The following is a 23,466-nucleotide window of genomic DNA, read 5'->3' on the forward strand; positions in this document are numbered from 1 at the left end:
AACGTGGAGGAGGTGTTGTTGCGTACTCTCGCCACCTGGGGATAGCCTGTCAGGAAGCCCAGGATCTAGTTGCAGAGGGAGGTGTTCAGTCCCGGGGTCCCCAACTTGGTGATGCACTTGGAGGGAACTATGGTGTTGAACACTGAGCTTTAGTCTGTAAATAGCATTCTCACATTGTTATTTCCCCTGTTGTCCAGATGGGAGAGGGCAGTGTGAAGTGCAATTTGTGGATCTGTTGGGGCGGTATGTAAATTGGAGTGCATCCAGGCTGTTTGGGATGATGGTGTTGATGTGTGTCATGACCAGCCTTTCAGGGTGACAGTCATTTAGGCAAGTTAACTTAGAGTTCTTGGGAACAGGGACAATGGTGGTCAGCTTGAAACATGTTGGGATTACAGACTGGAACAAGGAGAGATTGCACTCACCAGCTGGTCTTCCCATGCTTTGAGAACGTGCCCTGGTATTCCGTCTGGCCCGGCGGCCTTGCGAGTGTTAACCTGTTTAAAAGTTTTACTCACATTGGCCACGGAGAGCGAGATCAGACAGTTATTTGAACAGGGGCTTTCACGCAAGACTCATTGTTTTATGGCCGCTTTGAGGAATACAAGGCATTTAGCTTGTTTGGGAGTTCTGCATCAGTGGGCATCTCACGACTTGGTTTTCCTTTGTAATCCGATAGTCTGCAAGCCCTGCATCAGAGCCGGTGTAATAGGATTCCACCCTCCTCCAATATTGTCCTTTTGCATGTTTGTTGTCTCGGAGGTCGTAGTGGGCTTTCTTGCATGTGTCCATGTCCGTGTCCTGTTCCTTGTAAGTGGTAGCTCTAGCCTTTGGCCCAGCGCAGATATTGCCTGTAATCCATGGTTTTTGGTTTGGATACGTTCGTATAGTCACTGTGGGGACGACGTTGTCTATGCACTTATTAATGAAGCCTGTGAGTGAATTGGTAAACTCCTGAATGCTATTGGGTGAATTCCAGAACATATCCCAGTCTGTACTAGCAAAATAGTATTGTAGCCTCGCGTCTGCTACATCGGACCACTTTATTGAGCGCATCACTGGTACTTCCTGTTTGAGCTTTTATATGTGAACAGGAAACAGGAGAATAAAGTCATGACATATTTGCCGAAGGGAGGACCTTGTATGCATTTCTGTGGGTAGAATAAAAGTGGTCTAGAGTTTTAGCACCCCTAGTGGTGCAGGAGACGTGTTGGTAAAAGTGAAAGGTTACTAACTGTCGATCTGATGTCCAGAAGTGCTTGGCTGTCATATGTGATAATAGTATGAACTTTCTGTACAAAAAGAGTAAAGATGAACACAAAAAAAGTAACTAAATAGCAATGTCCTTCAGCGCCATCTTGGACCACATCCATGCGTATTCTCGTCTGTGTAGGTGTGTGTTCTCGTCCATACTTACTGGACTCTCCGTCCTCTCCCTTGCTGGCAGAGCCGGTGAAGAACACGCTGCCATCCTCGGCCACCAGCAGGGCATGCGAGCCGTCATGGCCCACCGAGAACTGGACGATCTTAGGGGACTTGGTGACAGGCAGCTCCACCCATTTACCTGCCGACGGACCACCTTGCTTGATGCCGAGGCTCTGGTACTTCCCTGTGTAGTAGATCTGAGGAGGGAGAGGGGCAGGGTGGAGAGGGAGAGAGATAAACTAACTTTTTCGGTTGAAAAACTCTAACTTTACCATTGTCACACACCGGACACTTCGGCTGCAAAGGAGTGTTCTGATATCACAACATCAGTCAAGGACAAAAGCTAACTGGCTCAAGTTGGCTAGCTTACTACTACCTCCAGACACAAATGAGAGAACACCTCACTGACCATGAATGTACGAACACATCCCACGTGCGAAGACACACACAAGAAACACCCACATCAAAGCACGCCTCCAAGAATCAAATTTCGTCTTTTCAGTTTAATTTCTTAATGACGAGGAGGAAAACTGAGGCGAAATCAGCCAATACAGACCCTCTTTAATAAATTGGGCCAAATCACCTTAACACTCGTGGGAATTGGCCTATATGGATAGGGCTAAATTGAAATGTTTCTTACAGAAGAAATATGAAAAGCATATGCACAACCATTGTAGCAATTGAAAGGGAAATATTTGGAGATAATGGGAAAATTATAAGACCAAAGTTGAAGACATAACAGTTCACCTGACACACGACTGAATCCAAACTGTTGATTTTATGTGCATTTTACATTTACTGTACTTTTTGTGTATTTGTTGATAAAGAAACCAGAAAATACTCTGGATACATTCAGTAACAAGACTATTTCTGGAAAATCAATTTTAATGCACTTTTATGACTCAAAGAAGAGTCTTCAACTATAAGGTACTTTTTTGAGCTCTACTAGATGTGCCGTTGAGGACTTAGAGCAAGCACACATCAATTTTGGTAACACTTTACTTGATACCCAGCGTCATAACACATTATGACATGGTCATAACCATGTCATAATATGTCATAACAGCTAACATAACCTGTCATAATATGGTCATAACACTGTCATGACATACAGCACCAGTCAAAAGTTTGGACACACCTACTCATTCAAGGGTTTTTCTTTATTTTTTACAATGTTTTACATTGTAGAATAATAGTGAAGACATCAAAACTATGAAATAACACATATGGAACCATGTAGTAACCAAAAAAGTGTTAAACAAAACAAAATATATGTTATATTTGAGATTCTTCAAATAGCCACCCTTTGCCTTGATGACAGCTTTGCACACTCTTTGCATTCTCTCAAACAGCTTCACCATGTGTGTATAGTTTGTATGTTATTGTGTGTTTGTATGCATGTGTCTATGTTTGTGTTGCTTCACAGTCCCCACTGTTCCATAAGGTATATTTTTAATCTGTTTTTTTATTTTATTTCATCTAATTTTACTGCTGGCATGAGTTACTTGATGTGGAACAGAGTTCCATGTAGTCATGGCTCTATGTAGTACTGTGCGCCTCCCATAGTCTGTTCTTGACTTGGGGACTGTGAAGAGACCTCTGGAGGCATGTCTTGAGGGGGATGCATGGGTGTCCGAGCTGTGTGCCAGTAGTTCAAACAGACAGCTCGGTGCATTCAACATGTCAATACCTCTCACAAATACAAGTAGCGATGAAGTCAATCTCTCCTCCACTTGAGCCAGGAGAGATTTACATGCATAGTATTAATGTTAGCTCTCTGTGTACATCTAAGGGCCAGCCAATTGTTCTGTTCTGAGCCAATTGCAATTCTCCTAAGTCCCTCTTTGTGGCACCTGACCACACGACTGAACAGTAGTCCAGGTGCGACAAAACTAGGAACTGTAGGACCTGCCTTGTTGATAGTGCTGGTAAGAATGCAGAGCAGCACTTTATTATAGACATACTATCCTAGCTACTGTTGTATCAATATGTTTTGACCATGACAATTTACAATCCAGGGTTACTCCAAGCAATTTAGTCTCCTCAACATGTTCAATTTCCACATTATTCATTACAAGATTTAGTTGAGGTTTAGGGTTTAGTAAATGATTTGTCCCAAATACAATACTTTTAGTTTTTGAAATATTTAAGACTAACTTATTCCTTGCCACCCATTTTGAAACTAACTGCAGCTCTTTGTTAAGTGTTGCTGTCATTTCAGTCGCTGTGGTAGCTGACGTGTATAGTGTTGAGTCATCCGCTTAAATAGACACACTGGCATTACTCAAAGCATGTCGTTAGTAAAGATTGAAAAAGGTAAGGGGCCTAGACAGCTGCCCTGGGGAATTCCTAATTCTACCTGGATTTTGTTGTAGAGGCTTCCATTAAAGAACACCCTCTGTGTTCTGTTAGACAGGTAACTTTTTATCCACAACTTAGCAGGGGGTGTAAAGCCATAACACATTTGTTTTTCCAGCAACAGACTATGATCGATAATGTCAAATGACGCACTGAAGTCTAACAAAACAGCCCTCACAATCTTTTTATCATAAATTTCTCTCAGCCAATCATCAGTCATTTGTGTCAGTGTCGTGCTTGTTGAATGTCCTTCCCTATAAGTGTGCCTAAAGTCTGTTGTCAATTTGTTTACTGTAAAATAGCATTGTATCTGGTCAAACATCATTTTTTCCAAAAGTTTACTAAAGGTTGGTAACAGGCTGATTGGTTGGCTATTTGAGCCAGTTAAGGGGGCTTTACTATTCTTAGGTAGGGGAATAACTTTTCCTTCTCTCCAGGCCTGAGGGTGCACACTTTCTAGTAGGCTTAAATTGAAGATATGGCAAATAGGAGTGGCAATATCGTCCGCTATTATCCTCAGTAATTTTCCATCCAAGTTGTCAGACCCCGGTGGTTTGTCATTGTTGATTGACAATAATCATTTTTTGAGCGGGTACTCAAGTTCAGAATGGCTTTCAGTCAAAACCCATACAGTGATGTGAAGTGCAGAGCCAGAGCTCTGACGTCATGTATAGCATTTTACTGTACAGCCATTTGCGCTTATTAGTGCCCAAATCTGCCATTTTTAACCCATATACGGGTACAAATCAAAGGAGATGATCGTGGACTTCAGGAAACAGCAGAGGGTGCACCCCTCTATCCACATCGACGGGACCGCAGTGGAGAAGGTGAAAAGCATCAAGTGCCTTGGCGTACACATCACTGACAAACTGAAATGGTCCACCCACGCAGACAGTGAGGTGAAGAAGGCGTGTAGTGTATTAAGATTATGACTTTGTTAATGTTTTTTAAGTGGAACTGAAAGGATGTTTATTTAGTGTCAGAGGGAAGGTTTTAGTGTGACGCCACATACAACAGACAGGAAGTGTGTGTTGTAGACAGGGGATTGGACAGTAGAGGGAGCCACCCATATCTTGGGAAGATTATATATACTGGGTAAAAGCGAAGAAGAGGTTAGAACAGACATTATCTTTGGACACTGTTCTCCAGCCCGGCAGGGTCTGTAAACTTATGCTGAAATCTTGTGATATAAATAAAACTTATAATCAAAGTACAGCCTAAGCGGACTCTTTGTTTGACAGCAATAATTACCAGCATTGACGCGATACTACAAATGGAGGCTCCGCTGAGATCGGTCTGCATCTTCCCTTTGTTCCATTCGTGAGTCGCGAGGTGACTCCCGCTCAAGCTATAAGGTGAGATTCCTCACAAATTTGGGGCGTTAGTTGGTTCGCTGGCTTATGAGTGTGCATTGGAAGGATGTACCGTGTAAATTACTTGGGTTTGTGCTGATGTGTTTTTGTTGCTGTCGACTAAGGGTTTGTAATAATTATTTAAAATTTTGGTTGCATTGGTGAACGGCGCAAAAGGAGAAGGAATAGGCTTGAATAGGGAATAAGGCATACAAGGCAGATATACAAGGCAGATATACGTATACAATTAGGGCATTGTGGATCTGGAAAGACCTCGGAAACGAGGCCATCATAGGATGGGCCGGAAATCCTCTAACGCATTAGGTGTATTAGGTCGGTTCTGGGAACTGGAGACTGGAATATACATTCTGTTGCATGTTACCGCTCAGCTGGTGTTTGACGAAGCATTTGTCTGATGTGACCTCTCATAAGAATATCCATAACTCACGGCAGCATAAAGTTAGTTACAAAGGAAAAATAATAATTTAGGCGCAATGCAGGTTACATTGTTAAGTGCCACATGGTACATACAGGCTAATGCTAAATGCTAATGCTACATGCTGCATGCTAACATGTGACCTTAGAGGGCCATTGCGATGGAATAAAGCCTCTTAAATTATGTTTGTGTGTGTAGAATTCAGGTTCTATGCTTTGTGAGCTCTGTTAAATGTTGTTTGACTATGAGGGGAAAACGGAGTTACAGCAGGACTGTTAACTGTCTGTTTGGGTTGGGGAGAGAACTGAGAATCTCCCTTCCATGGTGAAATCGTATTTTCGAATGTATTGCGCATGCGTTTGATTTTACTACATTAGATTACGACACGTGTGATTTTACGGCACGAGATTATGACACGTTTGATTTTACGGCACTACACTACAACACGTGGGATTTTACTAAACTACAACACGGGATTTTACGACACTAGAGTGACTTAGGGGTAAATCGGTCATTCCTCTGTTACACTGGGGTGCAAGGGGGGGAGACAGAGACACAGACGAAGGAACAAAGAGAAGAGATTTGAACACGAATGGAATCTTCTAGTTGTTACATCGGCTGTTGGTTAAAGATGAAACTGTTTTTGTGACCTATTGAATTGATAAATGAGAGAGATATGTTGACGGATTAAAAATAAAAGTAATTAAATAAGTAAATAAAGTAAAAATGTTAGAGCTATTTATGCGATTCCTGAGTTAATTCTTAGAGCGAATGTGAACGGAGGAATATTGAATGGTTGAAGTGACTCGGTGACTGCATAGACTGCTAAATTCTTTTTCTGTTTCTCTGTTCTTTTGTCATATGAGAGGCGATGGGACGAGAGAGAGAGAAAGAGAGGAGGTGCTGACGTGTACATCACGTGACAAGAGGTAACGCGACAGAGGATCGAGTCAAAAGGTTTTGGTGCTGTTCTGTTTACAGAAAAATCTTCCCCTACAGGATGTTTGATGTTATGACAATTTCACAGAGACTTGGCAAAATACTGATTCATTAAAAATTGCATTTTGGGTTTCTGTGCATGAGTGGGTTTGATTACAGTTGTGTTGGGAATCGAGTACTGACATTATTCTGTAAAGTTAAGATAATTGGGTGCTTATAAAGCAAGGGGGTTTATGGGTATTGTAGTGTTGTAGGATTAGAAGTCTTTATTTTTTGGATTGCTCTGAAGTTGACTACTTGCATTTACTTTCCTGATGGGATGTGGTAAAATAGCCACTAATTGATAAATTAGTAAAATAGGATATAGAAATAAACAAATATTTTTGAATAGTCATAAAAAAAAAAAAAATTATGAATTTTTTTGAATATTCATATTTTTATTGATTGATTTGGGAGGGGAAAAATATATATATATTAATAATTAATATATATATATATATATATATATATATATATATATATATATATATATATATATATATATATATATATATATATATTAATAATTAAAGGGAGGAAGCCATAGGCTATATAGTATAAAATCATTCACAATAAAGGAATATAAAAGGGTTGTTACAATGGGGAAAAACGACATCAAGGCTATGAAGGTAATTACACCTGTTGATATAGTACAAAATAGTAATCCTTTAACTAAAGTATTGCTAGGTTATCCGGCAAATGAAACAAAAGTTGGCCTGACATTGAACAAACCATAGCTAGTAGAGGGAATCTTAACCCTGACGTCATCAACATAATGAAAGTGATTCTGTCAATTCATAAAGCAGATCAAAAGAAAGGGAAAAAGGGAACAACGTAAAGAAAAGAGACAAAGAGAGCTGGGTGTTCTTAAGTTGTCCTTCATTCTCAAACAAAAACTGATAAAAGATTCCAGCGATAAGATAAACAAAGGTATAGAGAAAATTGTGAAACAAGGAAAGGCGACAGAAAAACTAATGGCAGAAGTTAGTACACCTTTCTCACATACGGATTCAGCAAAAAGACCCCCACCTTATGAGAAGGAAGTAGAGCTTAGGGATGTTTATCCTCAGCTTCCAGTGATCATCCAGGAGGGTGATTATTGCATCAGAGATGAAGATGAACGAATAATAGATAGAGGACAAGCAGAAATGACAATAAAAATGAATCCAAAACTCCAGAAGTAAGAAAAAACCGAGATGTCTGGAAACTAAGAGAAGAATGAGGTTCGGAAAGATGAAGATAAAGATGAAGATACAGAAGAGAAGAAAAACTGCTGAGAAAAGAATCCCAAGAATTGGAGGAGAAGAATACATTGAGGCCAAGGAAAAAGGCCACTAGTAAGAAGATGATGGAAGATGATATTTCGAGGACAGAACTTAGAATATAAGCTGTTGAAGAATCCTGATGTCAACAACAAGAAAGAACAGGACGAAGAAACTCTCAGAAAACTCAATCAAATACAACTGGTGGAGAAGGAGAAGAGAAGCTTTGGTTATGAAGAATCAGGGTGAACCAAATCAACAATCACTGCCATAGCTTCAACTGAACAAGGTCAAATGCAATTGTATCAGCCACCAATGGCGGTATCAGTTGTTCCATATCCACAGCCAGTTTCTGGACAGACACAGAATTGGAGAGGAAGAGGACGAGAAGGCTTAGAAAGAGGAGGAAGGTTTCAGCTACACTTCCAGCAATTTTCAGAAGAGTGTTATAATTGTGGACAGGTTGGTTACTTTACCTGTGAGTGCAATGCGCCAGGAGGAAACAACAGAGGACATTTCTGAGGAAGATAAAGGAGCAAGTGAAGATCACCTGTTCTCTAGGTGAACCCTTAAAGGTGCAAGGATTCTAGAGTGCCTAGAAGATCCGAAGGGGGGTGTCAGATGATAGCACCGATTAGGGAGAAGAAGAAAAGTATCTAACAATTGAAGTGAAAACAAAGGAATATGAGAAGTGATGGTGAATAGAGGAAATGCTTTTATCTGTGTTGAGCCTAAAGAGGTTAAACATCTCACTATGTAAAATTAACTAATTAGGATAGGATTTGAGGGAGTAAAACAGCTAATTACTCTTAAGGAACCAATTGAGCTCTGCTATAAAAATCAAAGAGAAATTAAAATAGACATACTAATATTAGAATATATACCTATTGCATTGTTGGGAAGAGATGCATTGTGTAAATTGAACTGTACAATAAGATGTACACTAGACGGCTGTCTGGTAGAATATTTTAAAAAGTAGGGTTTTTGGAATCATATTTGCTTGAAAAGATAATATCACAGGAAGGATGATAATCTATTAGACTGCCTATTAGACAATCTGTCTGAAAAATAAAGTTAAAAGGGGTGACTGTTATTCTTGGTTACATTCCTACACCAAGGGATTTCAAACTAGGCTAAAGGATGTTTAGTCGTTTGCCAAGTCTGTGTGTAAAGAAGTCAGAAGCAGGTGGGGACTTCCCAATCACATATTCTAAAAATTGGTGGTAAAGAGATTTTGTGAATAAATCAGTGGAAAAGGTTTTTAAAGGTTAGGAGAAAAGATTAGATTAAAAAAGTTATGAGAACTAGGGTTGAAGGAGCTCTAGGACAGTAAGCTAAGTTTCAAAGTTAGTAGTAAGAGAGAGAACAGTGGTGAAGGACATTTTAGAGTTTAGTGGGAAGATAGATATGGTAGGAGTTTAGATCTGTTAGGAGCAGATGCATTGAGAAAGTATGCGTTGCTGAATGATAAGAGAAGATTGAGGGTGATTGGGTATCTATATTTACAATTCCCAGCAGGAAGATCAAGGTGATTATAAATGTATTTGTTATAATAAACAGGTTGAAAGTGATGGATTAGAGTTAGGACTGATAGTTAATGTAGTGACACTAGTGGTGATAGATGGAAATACAAGTAAGGAGTTAAGAGTCTTAGGGAGAATGGATGAAGTAACAACAATGACATCAACACTTCAGTCTATTATAACAACAGTGAGAAGCAATTTAACTCTTTCAACATTGATAGTTATTAAAGCCATAAATATATCGCATTTCATTACAAGGGAACCAATAGCTCCAGCACCAATTTTAGAAGAAAAGACTGTTATTAGGGTTAGGATGGGTGATACAGCTCATCTTCCTTGTAGCTGTGAGAGATGGAGTGGGGGAGGGGACGTTCCTCCCACATGGAGAGATAATTATGGAGAAGAAGTATTGTTATCAGGACCAGATGTAGAAGCTGTGCCCCCTAGTCGAAGGAAGTATATTTTGTACAACAATATGAAGGGGACGAGGGTTATGAGTGTCACGCCCTGGCTCTGGGGACTCTAATATGTTGAGCCAGGGTGTGTATAGTCTATGTGTGTTCTAGGTTTCACTTTCTGGTTTTGTAATTCTATGTTGGCCAGGGTGGCTCCCAATCAGAGACGGCTGTAGCTCGTTGTCTCTGATTGGGAGTCATACTTAGGTAGCCGTTAGGCATTCATTGGGTGTGGTTTCTTGTTCGTATTTGGTTTGTGTTTACCATTGACGGTCACGTCATCGTTTTGTTGTTTTGATCGTGTGATCATTAATATAATAAATATGTTCGCCTTCAACGCTGCGCCTTGGTCCTCCTCTCTGTTTGACGATCGTGACAGAAGAAACCACCAAGACTTGACCAAGCAGCGTGTCCAGGAGCCATCGCCAGGGAGATCTCTAGCAGATCTCCTTCGCCTCCTCGACTGGGTCAAGCCGAGTGAGGAAGAGAAGGGCTTGACATTGAGGCAGAAGGGCGAAAGGCTGGCGAGGGACATGGAGACCTGGTCCACGGGTAGGAGAGACGCCCAGAATTTTTTTAGGGGGGGGCTAACGCCGTGGACGACGGGCCAGCAGGAGACCGCGGCAGAGCGGCCCAGCGGATTGGCAGAGGAGGCCGCCAGGTTACGGGGGCCACTGGTCGAAGAGGGGGTGGAAGGTGTAGAGGCACGGCGAGAGGTACTGGGGTGTGTTACCAGTCCGGTCCGGCCCATTCCAGATCCCTGCGTAGGACCAGTGGTGTGTGTCCCCAGTACGGTCCGGCCCGTTCCTGCTCCCCGCACCAAGTCAGTGGTGCGCTTCGTCAGCCCGGCTCGGCCCGTTCCTGCTCCCCGCACCAAGTCAGTGGTGCGCTTCGTCAGCCCGGCTCGGCCCGTTCCTGCTCCCCGCACCAAGTCAGTGGTGCGCTTCGTCAGCCCGGCTCGGCCCGTTCCTGCTCCCCGCACCAAGTCAGTGGTGCGCTTCGTCAGCCCGGCTCGACCCGTTCCTGCTCCCCGCACCAAGTCAGTGGTGCGCTTCGACAGCCCGGCTCGGCCCGCTCCTGCTCCCCACACCAAGCCAGTGGTGTGCGTCGTCAGTCCGGCACGGCCCGTGCCTGTTCCACCGGTGGCTGGTCCGGTGCTTCACGCCGGAGCTAGAGCAATCCGCTCCACCAGTGTGCAGTCCAGCTCCGGCCAGCGGGGCCAGACCGGACCAGGGGTACTTTGGGGGGTTGGAGAGGGAGCGGGGATCAGGCCCGGAGCCGGATCCGCCGCCTAAGCGGAGTGCCCACCCGGTCCCTCCCCTGTGGTATTTGGTGGGCGCGGTCGGAGTCCGCGCCTTTAGGGGGGGGTACTGTCACGCCCTGGCTCTGGGGACTCTAATATGTTGAGCCAGGGTGTGTATAGTCTATGTGTGTTCTAGGTTTCACTTTCTGGTTTTGTAATTCTATGTTGGCCAGGGTGGCTCCCAATCAGAGACGGCTGTAGCTCGTTGTCTCTGATTGGGAGTCATACTTAGGTAGCCGTTAGGCATTCATTGGGTGTGGTTTCTTGTTCGTATTTGGTTTGTGTTTACCATTGACTGTCACGTCATCGTTTTGTTGTTTTGATCGTGTGATCATTAATATAATAAATATGTTCGCCTTCAACACTGCGCCTTGGTCCTCCTCTCTGTTTGACGATCGTGACAATGAGTGATTGTTCACTTATTTTGCGTAATGTTACAGAGGAAGATCAGGGAGAATATATGTGTACTTATCTAGTGCAAGCATTAAAATTTGTTCCGGTTAAGAATTATTGGTTAAAAGGCTATGTAATTCGTAAAGTTACGCTTATAATGGAAGAGTTGAAGTCTGTTGAAGCTTCCACAGTCACCAAAGGAGTTCAGGAGAAGTATATTACAGTAGCCACTCCAACAGTAAATAATACACAGAGGATATCGGTAGCTTTCCCACTAGAAGTAGTTAAGGGTGTTAATACATCAACTAAATCAACTACTTTAATGGTAACTTTGGAAGGGATTAATGGTACGACTGCAATAACAAATGTAGGAAGTATGACACCGACAACAACTTTTCTGAAATTAAAGGATCTAGCAAGAGTGACTCAGCAGATAGTGGTAGAGAACAATATAGATTCATCTGAAATAGTGCAAGATAATATCATGGAGGTACAAGATGAGTTCTTTGATTTCAACATAACATCAGAAGATACATCTGATCAATACCGCTCGTTAGGGAAAAGAGAAACTAAATGGAAGGCATATGGATTTGATTCTTCTGTTTTGAAGATTAAAGATGAATGGGCAGGTAGAAATCTTTGGTTCCAGCAGTTAACTCATTCTGTAAGATCAGTGAGGAATCTTGAGGGTCCATGTCTGTTGAGAATTCCAGCACCAGAGACGTGGGGTTCCATTTTAGAGACGGTCGCTCAACCTCTATCGAGTATGTGTCAATCTTATGCTTTGTCATGGCTGTTGTATCAGCAACAATCATTAACAGATAAAATAATGTCATTGTCAAAACATTTGTTTAAGCCTAGGTTTAGGTGTTCTTGGTTAAATGAATTACCCTATGTGAATTTGTTAGATGGGAAGGAAAAATCAGGTAACAGCGAACCCTGAAGCATTGGAGGTGAAAGCAGTGAAAGCTAAAAGTTGTTTTTGTTCTAATAAAACATATGATGGAAAGGGTATGTTCATGGGAATATCAGATTGTGATGATTATAGGATGACTTTGGGTAAGCATGAACATAAGGTTAGAGATGGGAAATATAATGTTACTTTTTCTGTTCCCGATAGTAAGAACAGCAAGACTTTGATGGTGGAAGATCAGCTTTTGCCTCACAATGTGACTATTGGGAATTTTAGAGATATTTGGAGGGTTTGTGGTGATAAAGCGTATATATTCTTACCCTATGGATGGACAGGATGTGGTTACATGTCAACGTTGAAGCTTCCATATGAGGTTTTTACCATTAGAAGAGGGGTAGCACCGGACACAGATAAATCTGAATCTAGGTTTGGAAATAGGGTGAAAAGAGACATGGCGACATTTCATAGTCTTGAAGCCTACCATTGGAGGATAAGTCTAGGAGAGAAGTGGGGACTGGGACTTTTTCCATGGTATGGTGTAACATTTTTGGCAGATCATATTGATAATATTACCTATACTTTGCAGGGGTTTGCGAATGAAACAATAAGAGGGTTTAACCTTCTGTCAAATACTCAAAGAAGTCACAGACTGACGCTGTTGAAACATGACATGGCTCTTGACTATATTTTAGCAAAACAAGGTGGCTTATGTTTGGCTATGAATCTGACGGGGGATGATTGTTATATTTTGATCCCAGATAGTTCCGATAATATCACGAGTGTTATAGATGTGTTGAAGAATATAATGGATGCGTTTGGTAGATCTGAAGGAGCTGGATGGTCAGCGAAGACTTGGTTGCAAGATCAGTTAGGCCCAGTAGGAGCAGTGATGGTTCAGATTTTAGTTGCAGCTCTGATAGCGCTTTGTGTGATGTTTTGCTTTTGTACTTTGTTACTGACCTTTGCGAAAGCTATGATATTAAGATGGGTTGGAGTTGTGATGCCTGGAGACAACACTCAGATGCCGTTGTTGACTGTTCCTGATCTGGATGAAGATGGACAAGTGGGACTGGATGGAGTATTGATGGATAAATATCCTTTTTGATTATTTGATCATTTTTCAAAAAAAAATTTCAATATTAGTGTGATTTTAGTATGATGTTATGAATCAAAGGGGGGAAATATGATAATGTGATTCATACATCATTTATATATATTTTTTTATATTCTTAGTTGATATTGATGTTTTAATTTGAAAGTGTTGTTTTGCAAAAGATACTGTTTGGTATTTTCTTTTCTTCCAGAAGCATATGGGGGAATATGTAGAGATTGAAATACGCAAACAAGGACAATATGAAAGGACAATGACTGGAGGAGATGGAACAAGGAAGGTGTGGAAAGGTTCCGATTCCATCATCAACAATGCATTGGAAGTCGAGACTACGGAGGAGATGAAGTGTAGTGGACTACATTCCAGTGTCTGCAATGAAATATAGACATATTTGCATGTGTAATACATAATGTGTGTCATATTCTTAGGTATTAATTTTGTAGAATGATATTTGATGATTATTGGATACATGTGGGGATCTTAGATGTTTTTGTTTATTTCGTGAATGCTTAGGGACAGGGAGTCTAGGCAGGGATAGAGATCCACTGTAGGGTCCGATGGGTTGACCAGCCTTAGAGTGGACATTTTGGATAGTATTTTGTTTGCTGGGGCTTTCATGTGTATTTAATTGCTTCATAGTTTCAAATGCATTGATAAAGATTTATGAGTTGATCTGGAGTACCTAGGTGGTTGCCTGGGGCAGAGGGACCGTGAGAGAATTTTACTGTCTTGATTGATGGATGGATATTTGGAACGAAGGCTGCCAGACAGTTTTTCGCTCTCACACTCCATAAAGATTTGTTCATATTTCATAGTAATGTATTCACACTTCATAAATATTTGTTCATATTTCATAGTAATGTATTCACACTTCATAAACATTTGTTCATATTTCATAGAAAGGTATTTACACTCTAGAGGGAAATGTTTTTGGTTTAATGTTAAAGATACTCAATAAGATAAATGGTTACTTGTCATAATCCTGTTCTTTTTGTTTTCGAGACTTTTAGTTCGTCTCGAAGGGGGGAATGTAGTGTATTAAGATTATGACTTTGTTAATGTTTTTTAAGTGGAACTGAAAGGATGTTTATTTAGTGTCAGAGGGAAGGTTTTAGTGTGACGCCACATACAACAGACAGGAAGTGTGTGTTGTAGACAGGGGATTGGACAGTAGAGGGAGCCACCCATATCTTGGGAAGATTATATATACTGGGTAAAAGCGAAGAAGAGGTTAGAACAGACATTATCTTTGGACACTGTTCTCCAGCCCGGCAGGGTCTGTAAACGTATGCTGAAATCTTGTGATATAAATAAAACTTATAATCAAAGTACAGCCTAAGCGGACTCTTTGTTTGACAGCAATAATTACCAGCATTGACGCGATACTACAGGCGCAACAGAGCCTCTTCAACCTCAGGAGGCTGAAGAAATTTGTCTTGGCACCCAAAACCCTCAAACTTTTACAGTTGCACAATTGAGAACAGCTTGTCGGGCTGTATCACCGCCTGGTACGGCAACTGCACCGCCCGCAACCACAGGGCTCTCCAGAGGGTCTGCCAAACACATTACCGGGGGCAAACTACCCGCCTTCCAGGACACCTACAGCACCCGATGTCACAGGAAGGCCAAAAAGATCATCAAGGACATCAACCACTAGAGCCACTGCCTGTTCACCCCGCTATCATCCAGAAGGCGAGGTCAGTGCAGGTGCATCAAAGCTGGGACCGAGAGAAGGAAAAACAGCTTCTTTCTCAAGGCCATCAGACTGTTAAATAGCCATCACTAGCACATTAGAGGCTGCTGATGCTTATTGAAAATCACTGGCCACTTTAAGAAATGGAACACTAGTCACTTTAATAATGTTTACATATATTGCATTACTCATCTGATATGTATATACTGTATTCTATAATATTCTACTGTATCTTAGTCCATGCCGCTCTGTCATTGCTTGTCCATGCATGTATATACAGTGCTATGAAAAAGTATTTACCCCCTTTCTAATTTTCTCTACTTTTACATATTTGTGATACTGAATGTTATCAGATCTTCAACCAAAACCTAATATTAGATAAAGGGTACATAAGTGAACAAATAACACAACAATTACATATTTATTTCATAAACAAAGTTATGCAACACCCAATTCCCCTGTGTGAAAAAGTAATTGCCCCCTTACACTCAATAACTGGTTGTGCCACCTTTAGCTGCAATGACTCCAACCAAATACTTCCTGTAGTTGTTGATCAGTCTCTCACGTCGCTGTGGATACATTTTGGCCCACTCTTCCATGCAGAACTGCTTTAACTCAGTGACGTGTGGGTTTTCAAGCATGAACTGCTCGTTTCAAGTCCTGCCACAACATCTCAATTGGGATTAGGTCTGGACTTTGACTAGGCCATTCCAAAACTTCCAATTTGTTGCTTTTTTAGCAATTTTCATGTAGACTTGATTGTGTGTTTTGGATCGTTGTCTTGCTGCATGACCCAGCTGCGCTTCAGCTTCAGCTCACATGGAAGTGGGCCAAAATTCCTCCACAGCGACATGAGAGACTGATCAACAACTACAGGAAACATTTGGTTGGAGTCATTGCAGCTAAAGGTGGCACAACCAGTTATTGAGTGTAAGGGGGCAATTACTTTTTCACACAGGGGAATTGGGTGTTGCATAACTTTGTTTATGAAATAAATGAAATAAATATGTAATTGTTGTGTTATTTGTTCACTTATGTTCCCTATATCTAATATTATGTTTTGGTTGAAGATCTGATAACATTCAGTATCACAAATATGCAAAAGTAGAGAAAATTAGAAAGGGGGCAAATACTTTTTCATAGCACTGTATTCTTAAATTCCATTCCTTACTTAGATTTGTGTGTATTGGGTATATGTTGTGAAATTGTTAGATATTACTTGGTAGAAATTACTGCACTGTCGGAGCTAGAAGCACAAGCATTTCGCAACAACCGCAATAACATCCGCTAAACACGTGTATGTGACAAATAAAATTGTATTTGAAGTGTAAAGGGCTACGCTATGTAACTTTAAAGGTCATGTTGCAAGTTACATTTGCCAATAAAAATACAATATACACCACTTATTTTGCTAGCTATCCATCTGATTGATAAAGTTGGTGTTATGTTCTGTTAATTACTGATGTCCCCTTTAAGAACGGAGCGCCCTTGGTCATGCGCAGTGTTGCTCTATGTTATTCTTGTACTAACTAGCTTTAGTAAATGTGAAGCTCCAGTTCACTTACGCCATCACTAGCCGGCTACCACCCGATTACTCAACCCTGCACCTTAGAGGCTGTTGCGCTATATACACAGACATGGAATCACTGGCCACTTTAATAATGGAACACTAGTCACTTTAATAATGTTTACATACTGCTTTACTCATCTCATATGTATATATAGTATTATATTCTACTGTATTTAAGTCAATGCCACCGACAATGCTCGTCCTAATATTTTTATTTTTATTTATTCCATTCTTTTACTTTTAGATTTGTGTATTGTTGTGAATTGTTAGATACTACTGCACTGTTGGAGCTAGGAACACAAACATTTCGCTACACCCGCAATAACATCTGCTAAATATGTGTATGTGACCAATAAAATTTGATTTGATTTGTATTTGGAGTCTTTCTTAATATATCAATTAGTAATAAGAGCTAAGACACTACAATGGTGACGAGGATGATCACCTACAGTGTGCATCACGAATGCAGATGGAGCTCGTAGGAAGTGAGTTAGATTTTGACCCTGTAGCACAGCAGCTAGCAAGCTTGTGACTACGAGGGGAGTGCTGACGAGAACGAGGCGGCAGATCAAAGACCCGCGGAAGTGAAGTGAATGGCTAGCATCGGGAAAATATATGTGTTTGATGACACGCAAGAAAACTGGGCAACATTGAACGACTGTAACAGTACCAGCGTTGTTGAAAATAGTAAAAATAGTGATTTATTATAAAAATAAAGAAAAACCCTGGAATGAGTAGGTGTGTCCAAACTAATGACTGGTACTGTAATTGTTGTGATATTTGTTCACTCAGGTTCCCTTTATCTAATATTAGGTTTTGGTTGAAGATCTGATAACATTCAGTATACAAAATATGCAAAAGTAGATAAAATTAGAAAGGGGGCAAATACTTTTTCACGCCACTGTACACACACTAAACTAGACACACACACAAGGTACGCACAGTACACACACACAGAGCCCCGGCGCACTATACACAGCATCACACTAATTATTATTAGAAAATGGGTTGTTTGGCCTCCCGAGTGGCGCAGGGTTCGATCGCAGGCTGTGTCACAACCGGCCGTGACCGGGAGTCCCATAGGGCGGCGCACAATTGGCCCAGCGTCGTCACGGTTAGGGGAGGGTTTGGCCAGGGGGGGCTTTACTTGGCTCATCGTGCTCTAGCGACTCCTTGTAGCTTCGGTCGTCAGTTAAACAGTGTTCCTCCGAGACATTGGTGCAGCTGGCTTCTGAGTTAAGTGGGTGGGTGTTAAGGAGTGCGGTTTGGCGGGTCATGTTTCAGAGAACGCATGACTTGACCTTCGCCTCTCCCGAGCCCGTTGGGGAGTTGCAGCGATGAGACAAGATCGTAATTGAAATTGGGAGAAAAAAGGGGGTAAAATGGATCCTGGATGCTGATTAGACAAGCAGCGTTCCAAGCCGTGCTGTATTCGCCAACACAGACACACCTATGCCTGCTTACAGTTCCATATGAATTATCACTGCGCCTATATAAGAGATCATGTTCATGTTACTGTCCGAATAATCTGTCATTATTTCCCCTCGCTTCTAGGCTACCATTTGGTTTGTAACAGCAAATGGTTCATATAAGCATTGCTGTCTGCCTGTCGGACCTCTTTTTTTTTCACTTTGGATTGCGATCTCCCTTGTACCATACATAGTGAACAGTGTCCAGAAGAGAAATTAACTTTTTCTGAGCCAGAGCAATTCATGCATAAACGTCATTATTATGGATATATCTATGAAAATGCCAATAGAAACAAAGCTCAAACGAAAAATGTCGAGCTCTGTGTCTGTGTGTGTGTTTGTTTAAGCAATTAGGCACAATTGGCAGTGCACACAATATATTTATCAACGGGTAACGCTTGCAATGGAAAACTATTGGACAATTCCAAGTTAGTCTATCCCCGTTTCTCCTCCATTTGGTTCTTAGTAAATACACTGGTGGTCTCGTGACTGAAATAGCTCAAAGTTGTTAACTCCAAGCAGATGTTGTTGTGTTAGGGAGCATTCAATTAACATATGGAGGTTAATGGACTTGTGTGAGAGGCAGAATGTGTGTTTGCGTGTGTGTATATATAGAGGAAGAACAGAATGAGCAGAGCCCTCGTGTTGCTGGTCACAGCAGATTAGAATGACCATTTCCTGCTTCTTGAATTAAATGTTCTTTGTACCCACATCAACGGTAACACACACACACACACTTCCATTAAACATGTTATGCTGCAGTTACATGCATCTCAGTTTGTACAGTTCTGGCGTTCTTACCTTTCCTGAGGCCGTTTTCATCAAAGCAAATTCCCTGCCTGCTCCCAGCAATGCTGCCTCCTCGTCAAACCCTGTACCTGGAAAACACAAAAACACATTTTGATATACAGTACCAGTCAAAGGTTTGGACACACCTACTCATTCAAGGGTTTTCCTTCATTTTTTACTATTTTCTACATTGTAGAATAATAGTGAAGACATCAAAACTATGAAATAACATATGGAATCATGTAGAAACCAAAAAAAGTGTTAAACAAATCAAAATATATTTAATATGTGGGATTCTTCAAAGTAGCCACTCTTTGCCTTGATGACAGCTTTGCACACTCTTGGCATTCTCTCAACCAGCTTCATGAGGTAGTCACCTGGAATGCATTTCAATTAACAGTTAATTTTTGGAATTTCTTAACTTCATAATGTGTTTGAGCCAATCAGTTGTGTTGTGACAAGGTAGGGGTGGGTACACCAAAGATAGCCCTATTTGGTAAAAGACTAAGTCCATTTTATGGCAAGAACAGCTCAGATAAGTAAAGAGAAATGACAGTCCATCATTACTTTAAGACATGAAGGACAGTCAATCCGGAAAATGTCAATAACTTTTCTTTAAGTGCAGTCGCAGAAACCATCAAGTGCTATAATGAAACTGGCTCTCATGAGGACCACCACAGGAAAGGAAGACCCAGAGTTACCTCTGCTGCAGAGGATACGTTCATTAAAGTTAACTGCACCTCCGATTGCATCCCAAATAAATGCTTCAGAGTTCAAGTAACAGACACATCAACATCAACTGTTCAGAGGAGACTGTGTGAATTGCTGTAAAGAAACCACTACTAAAGGACACCAATAACAAGAAGAGACTTGCTTGGGCCAAGAAACACGAGCAATGGACATTAGACCGGTGGAAATCTGTCCTTTGGTCTGATGAGTCCAAATGTGAGATTTTTTGTTACAACCGCCGTGTCTTTGTGAGACGCAGAGTAGGTGAACGGATGATCTCCACATGTGTGGTTCCCACCGCGAAGCATGGAGGAGGTGGTGTGATGGTGCTTTCTGGTGACACTGTCTGTGATTTATTTAGAATTCAAGGCACACTTAACCAGAATGGCTACCACAGCATTCTGCAGCGATATGCCATCCCATCTGGTTTGCGCTTAGCGGGACTATCATTTGTTTTTCAATAGGACAATGACCCAACACACCTCCAGGCTGTGTAAGGGCTATTTGACCAAGAAGGAGAGCGATGGAGTGCTGCATCAGATAACCTGGCCTCCACAATCACCCGACCTCAACCCAATTGAGATGGTTTGGGATGAAGTGCTTAGCATATGTGGGAACTCCTTCAAGACTGTTGGAAAAGCATTCCAGGTGAAGCTGGTTGAGAGAATGCCAAGTGTGTGCAAAGCTGTCATCAAGGCAAAGGGTGGCTACTTTGAAGAATCTAAAATATAACATATTTGGATTTGTAATAAAGAAAAACCCTTGACTTTTGACTGGTACTGTATATGCGAAACACACAAATTCACAATCCCAAAAAGATATTACAGAAACGCACACGTGGAGACCGGTGCATTGCAATCCCTGGAATAGAATGAATAGAACGTTATCATGGTTTGCATTTCTTCCATTTCAGACATTCAGACCTCTGATTCAGTGACAACAGTCTCCACCTAAAAACACACATATGATGATGCCTCATATGCCATTATCTGATGGAGCGAGATGGTGTAAGGTTGTGAAGTTGCCCCTAAACACTGATCTTGGGTGAGTTTAGCATTTTCCCCACTAATGGTTAAGGTTAGGATTGGGGGAGGGGAAGCTGATCATAGATCTGTACCTAGGGGAAACTTCACCCCAGAGCAAATTCAGTAGTACTCACTGATGATGTGTAGGTCTTTCTCAAGGTCAAACAGAGAGATGCCGCAGGCGTGGAGACACTTCCTGGCCAGTTTCAGCTGAAGCTCCTGCTGCAATGCTGAGTCTGTACTGGTCGCGTAGATCCGCACCACAAACCCATCCTGAGGGAAACATGGCAATGGCTTATTTAGTTCCACATTGAAATATAGCAAGCATAAAGGACTCAAATATTTTAGTGGTCATACAGAAGCTTGGACTCAATGAGTGGGGTTGCAAAATGTCAGTAACTTTCTCAAAATGTCCAGGTTCTCCAGAAATCCTGGTTGGAAGATTCCTGGAATCAGGAGAGACTAAGCAGGAAATCCAGGATCCGTCCAACCAGGATTTCTGAAATACCTGGGAGTTTTAGGAACATTACCGGAATGTTGAAAACCTAGTCCTGAGTAACACACACACGAACACGCAAAGTCAGGCATCCCTGACATGCAAATAGCTTTAGATATGATGCTTTTGACAGCAAGGAGACACACCCCTAGCTAGCTAGCTATGGCATCAGGCCACAGCATACCATACATAACTCTCTTCCCGCTCTCTCTCTATGGATCAGAACACACAGCCACATCCGGTACTGATGAGTTGGGCTAGGTCGAGGCTGCAGCTGTGGTCATTACGATTAGGGATGAGGTTGGGCTTAGGGAGAGGCCAACAGACTCTGACGACATTGGTCTATGGCTGGAACTGGGACTGTGTCTAGGAATGAGTTGAGACTGAGTTTGGGGCTGAGCTTTGCTTGAGGGACAGGGATAGAGACAGTGAGGCTTGGGCTAAGGACTAGGGAAGCGAGAAAGGGAAAAGGATGGGGGCTGGGACCAGGGGATGTTGGAGGCAGCCTAAGGCTGGGAATGGTGCAGGAGTTGGGTTGGGCCCGGGCTTAGGTTTGTGCAATATTGCATGTTTTGAGAGCAACGCTTAGCCGTTGCTGTGGTGAGAGAAAAGTGGATGCCTGAGATTATATTTCTATGATCTCTCTCCCACTCTCTGCTCTGATAGATATGAGCCTGCAACACTCTCTCCATCATTGCACTTCATAACTTGTTCACAGTTATTTAATATGCCCATTAGTAAAAATAAAAATAATATTCCCTATAGAATTATTCTGTTATGATTAGATACACCATCTATACAAAAGTATGTGGACACCCCTTTAAATTAGTCGATTCTGCTATTTCAGCCACACCTGTTGCTGACAGGTGTACACAGCCATGCAATCTCCATAGACAAACATTGGCAGTAGAATGGCCTTACTGAAGAGCTCAGTGACTTTCAACGTGGCACCGTCATAGGATGCCACCTTTCTAACAAGTTAGTTCCTCAAATTTCTGCCCTGCTAGAGCTGCCCCGGTCAACTGTAAGTGCTGTTATTGTAAAGTGGAAACGTCTAGGAGCAACAACAACTCAGCCGGAAAATGGTAGGCCACACAAGCTCACAGAATGGGACCACCGAGTGCAGAAGGGTGTAAAAATCTTCTGTCCCAGGTTGCAACACTCACTACCAAGTTCCAAACTGCCTCTGGAAGCAACATCAGCACAAGAAGTGTTCGTCAGGAGCTTCATGAAATGGGTTTCCATGGCCGAGCAGACAAGCCTAAGATAACCATTCGCAATGCCAAGTGTCGGCCAGAGTGGTGTAAAGCTCGCCGCCATTGGACTCTGGAGCAGCGGAAACACGTTCCCTGGAGTGATGAATCAAGCGTCACCATCTGGCAGTCCGACGGACAAATCTGGGTTTGGCGGAAGCCAGGAGAATGCTACCTGCCCCAATGTATAGTGCCAACTGTAATGTTTGGTGGAGGACAAATAATGGTCTGGGGCTGTTTTTCCAGTGAAGGGAAATCTTAACGCTATAGCACACAATGACATTCTAGATGATTCTGTGCTTCCAACTTTGTGGCAACAGTTTGGGGAAGGCCCTTTCCTGTTTCAGCATGACAATGCCCCCGAGCACAAAGCGAGGCCCATACAGAAATGGTTTGTCGAGATCGTTGTGGAAGAACTTGACTGGCCTGCACAGAGCCCTGACCTCAACCCCATTCATCCTTTGGGATGAATTGGAACACCAACTGTGAGCCAGGCCTAATCGCCCAACATCAATGCCCGACCTCACTAATGCTCGTGGCTGAATGGAAGCAAGTCACGGAGCAATGTATGTGGGAACACTTAAACAACACAATGTAACTCCAAGTCAATCACACTTCTGTGAAATCAAACTGTCCACTTAGGAAGCAACACTGATTGACATGCTGTTGTGCAAATGGAATAGACAACAGGTGGAAATTATAGGCAATTAGCAAGATACCCCCAATAAAGAAGTGGTTCTGCAGGTGGTGACCACAGACCACTTCTCAGTTCCTATGCTTCCTGGCTGATGTTTTGGTCACTTTTGAATGCTGGCGGTGCTTTCACTCTAGTAGTAGCATGTCTACAACCCAAACAAGTGGCTCAGGTAGTGCAGCTCATCCAGGATGGCACATCAATGCGAGCTGTGGAAAGAAGGTTTGCTGTGTCTGTCA

The 23,466-nt window shown here is 42.1% G+C and overlaps 1 protein-coding gene across 1 annotated transcript in view; it reads right to left on the reverse strand.

Annotated features, from left to right (window-relative positions):
- LOC311129664 (E3 ubiquitin-protein ligase MYCBP2-like) overlaps nt 1-23,466 on the reverse strand; it is a 319,573-nt gene that overhangs the window by 209,721 nt on the left and 86,386 nt on the right. Inside the window, exons 10-12 of the mRNA XM_084162035.1 lie at nt 20,919-21,057; nt 19,043-19,119; nt 1,418-1,622 (exon numbers count right to left, since the gene is read on the reverse strand). Coding sequence (XP_084018161.1) covers nt 1,418-1,622; nt 19,043-19,119; nt 20,919-21,057 — 421 coding nt within the window. The remainder of the gene's footprint in view (nt 1-1,417; nt 1,623-19,042; nt 19,120-20,918; nt 21,058-23,466) is intronic.

The sequence above is a fragment of the Coregonus lavaretus genome (assembly GCF_964263955.1).
Source record: "Coregonus lavaretus genome assembly, chromosome: 5".
Classification (NCBI taxonomy): Eukaryota; Metazoa; Chordata; class Actinopteri; order Salmoniformes; family Salmonidae; genus Coregonus; species Coregonus lavaretus.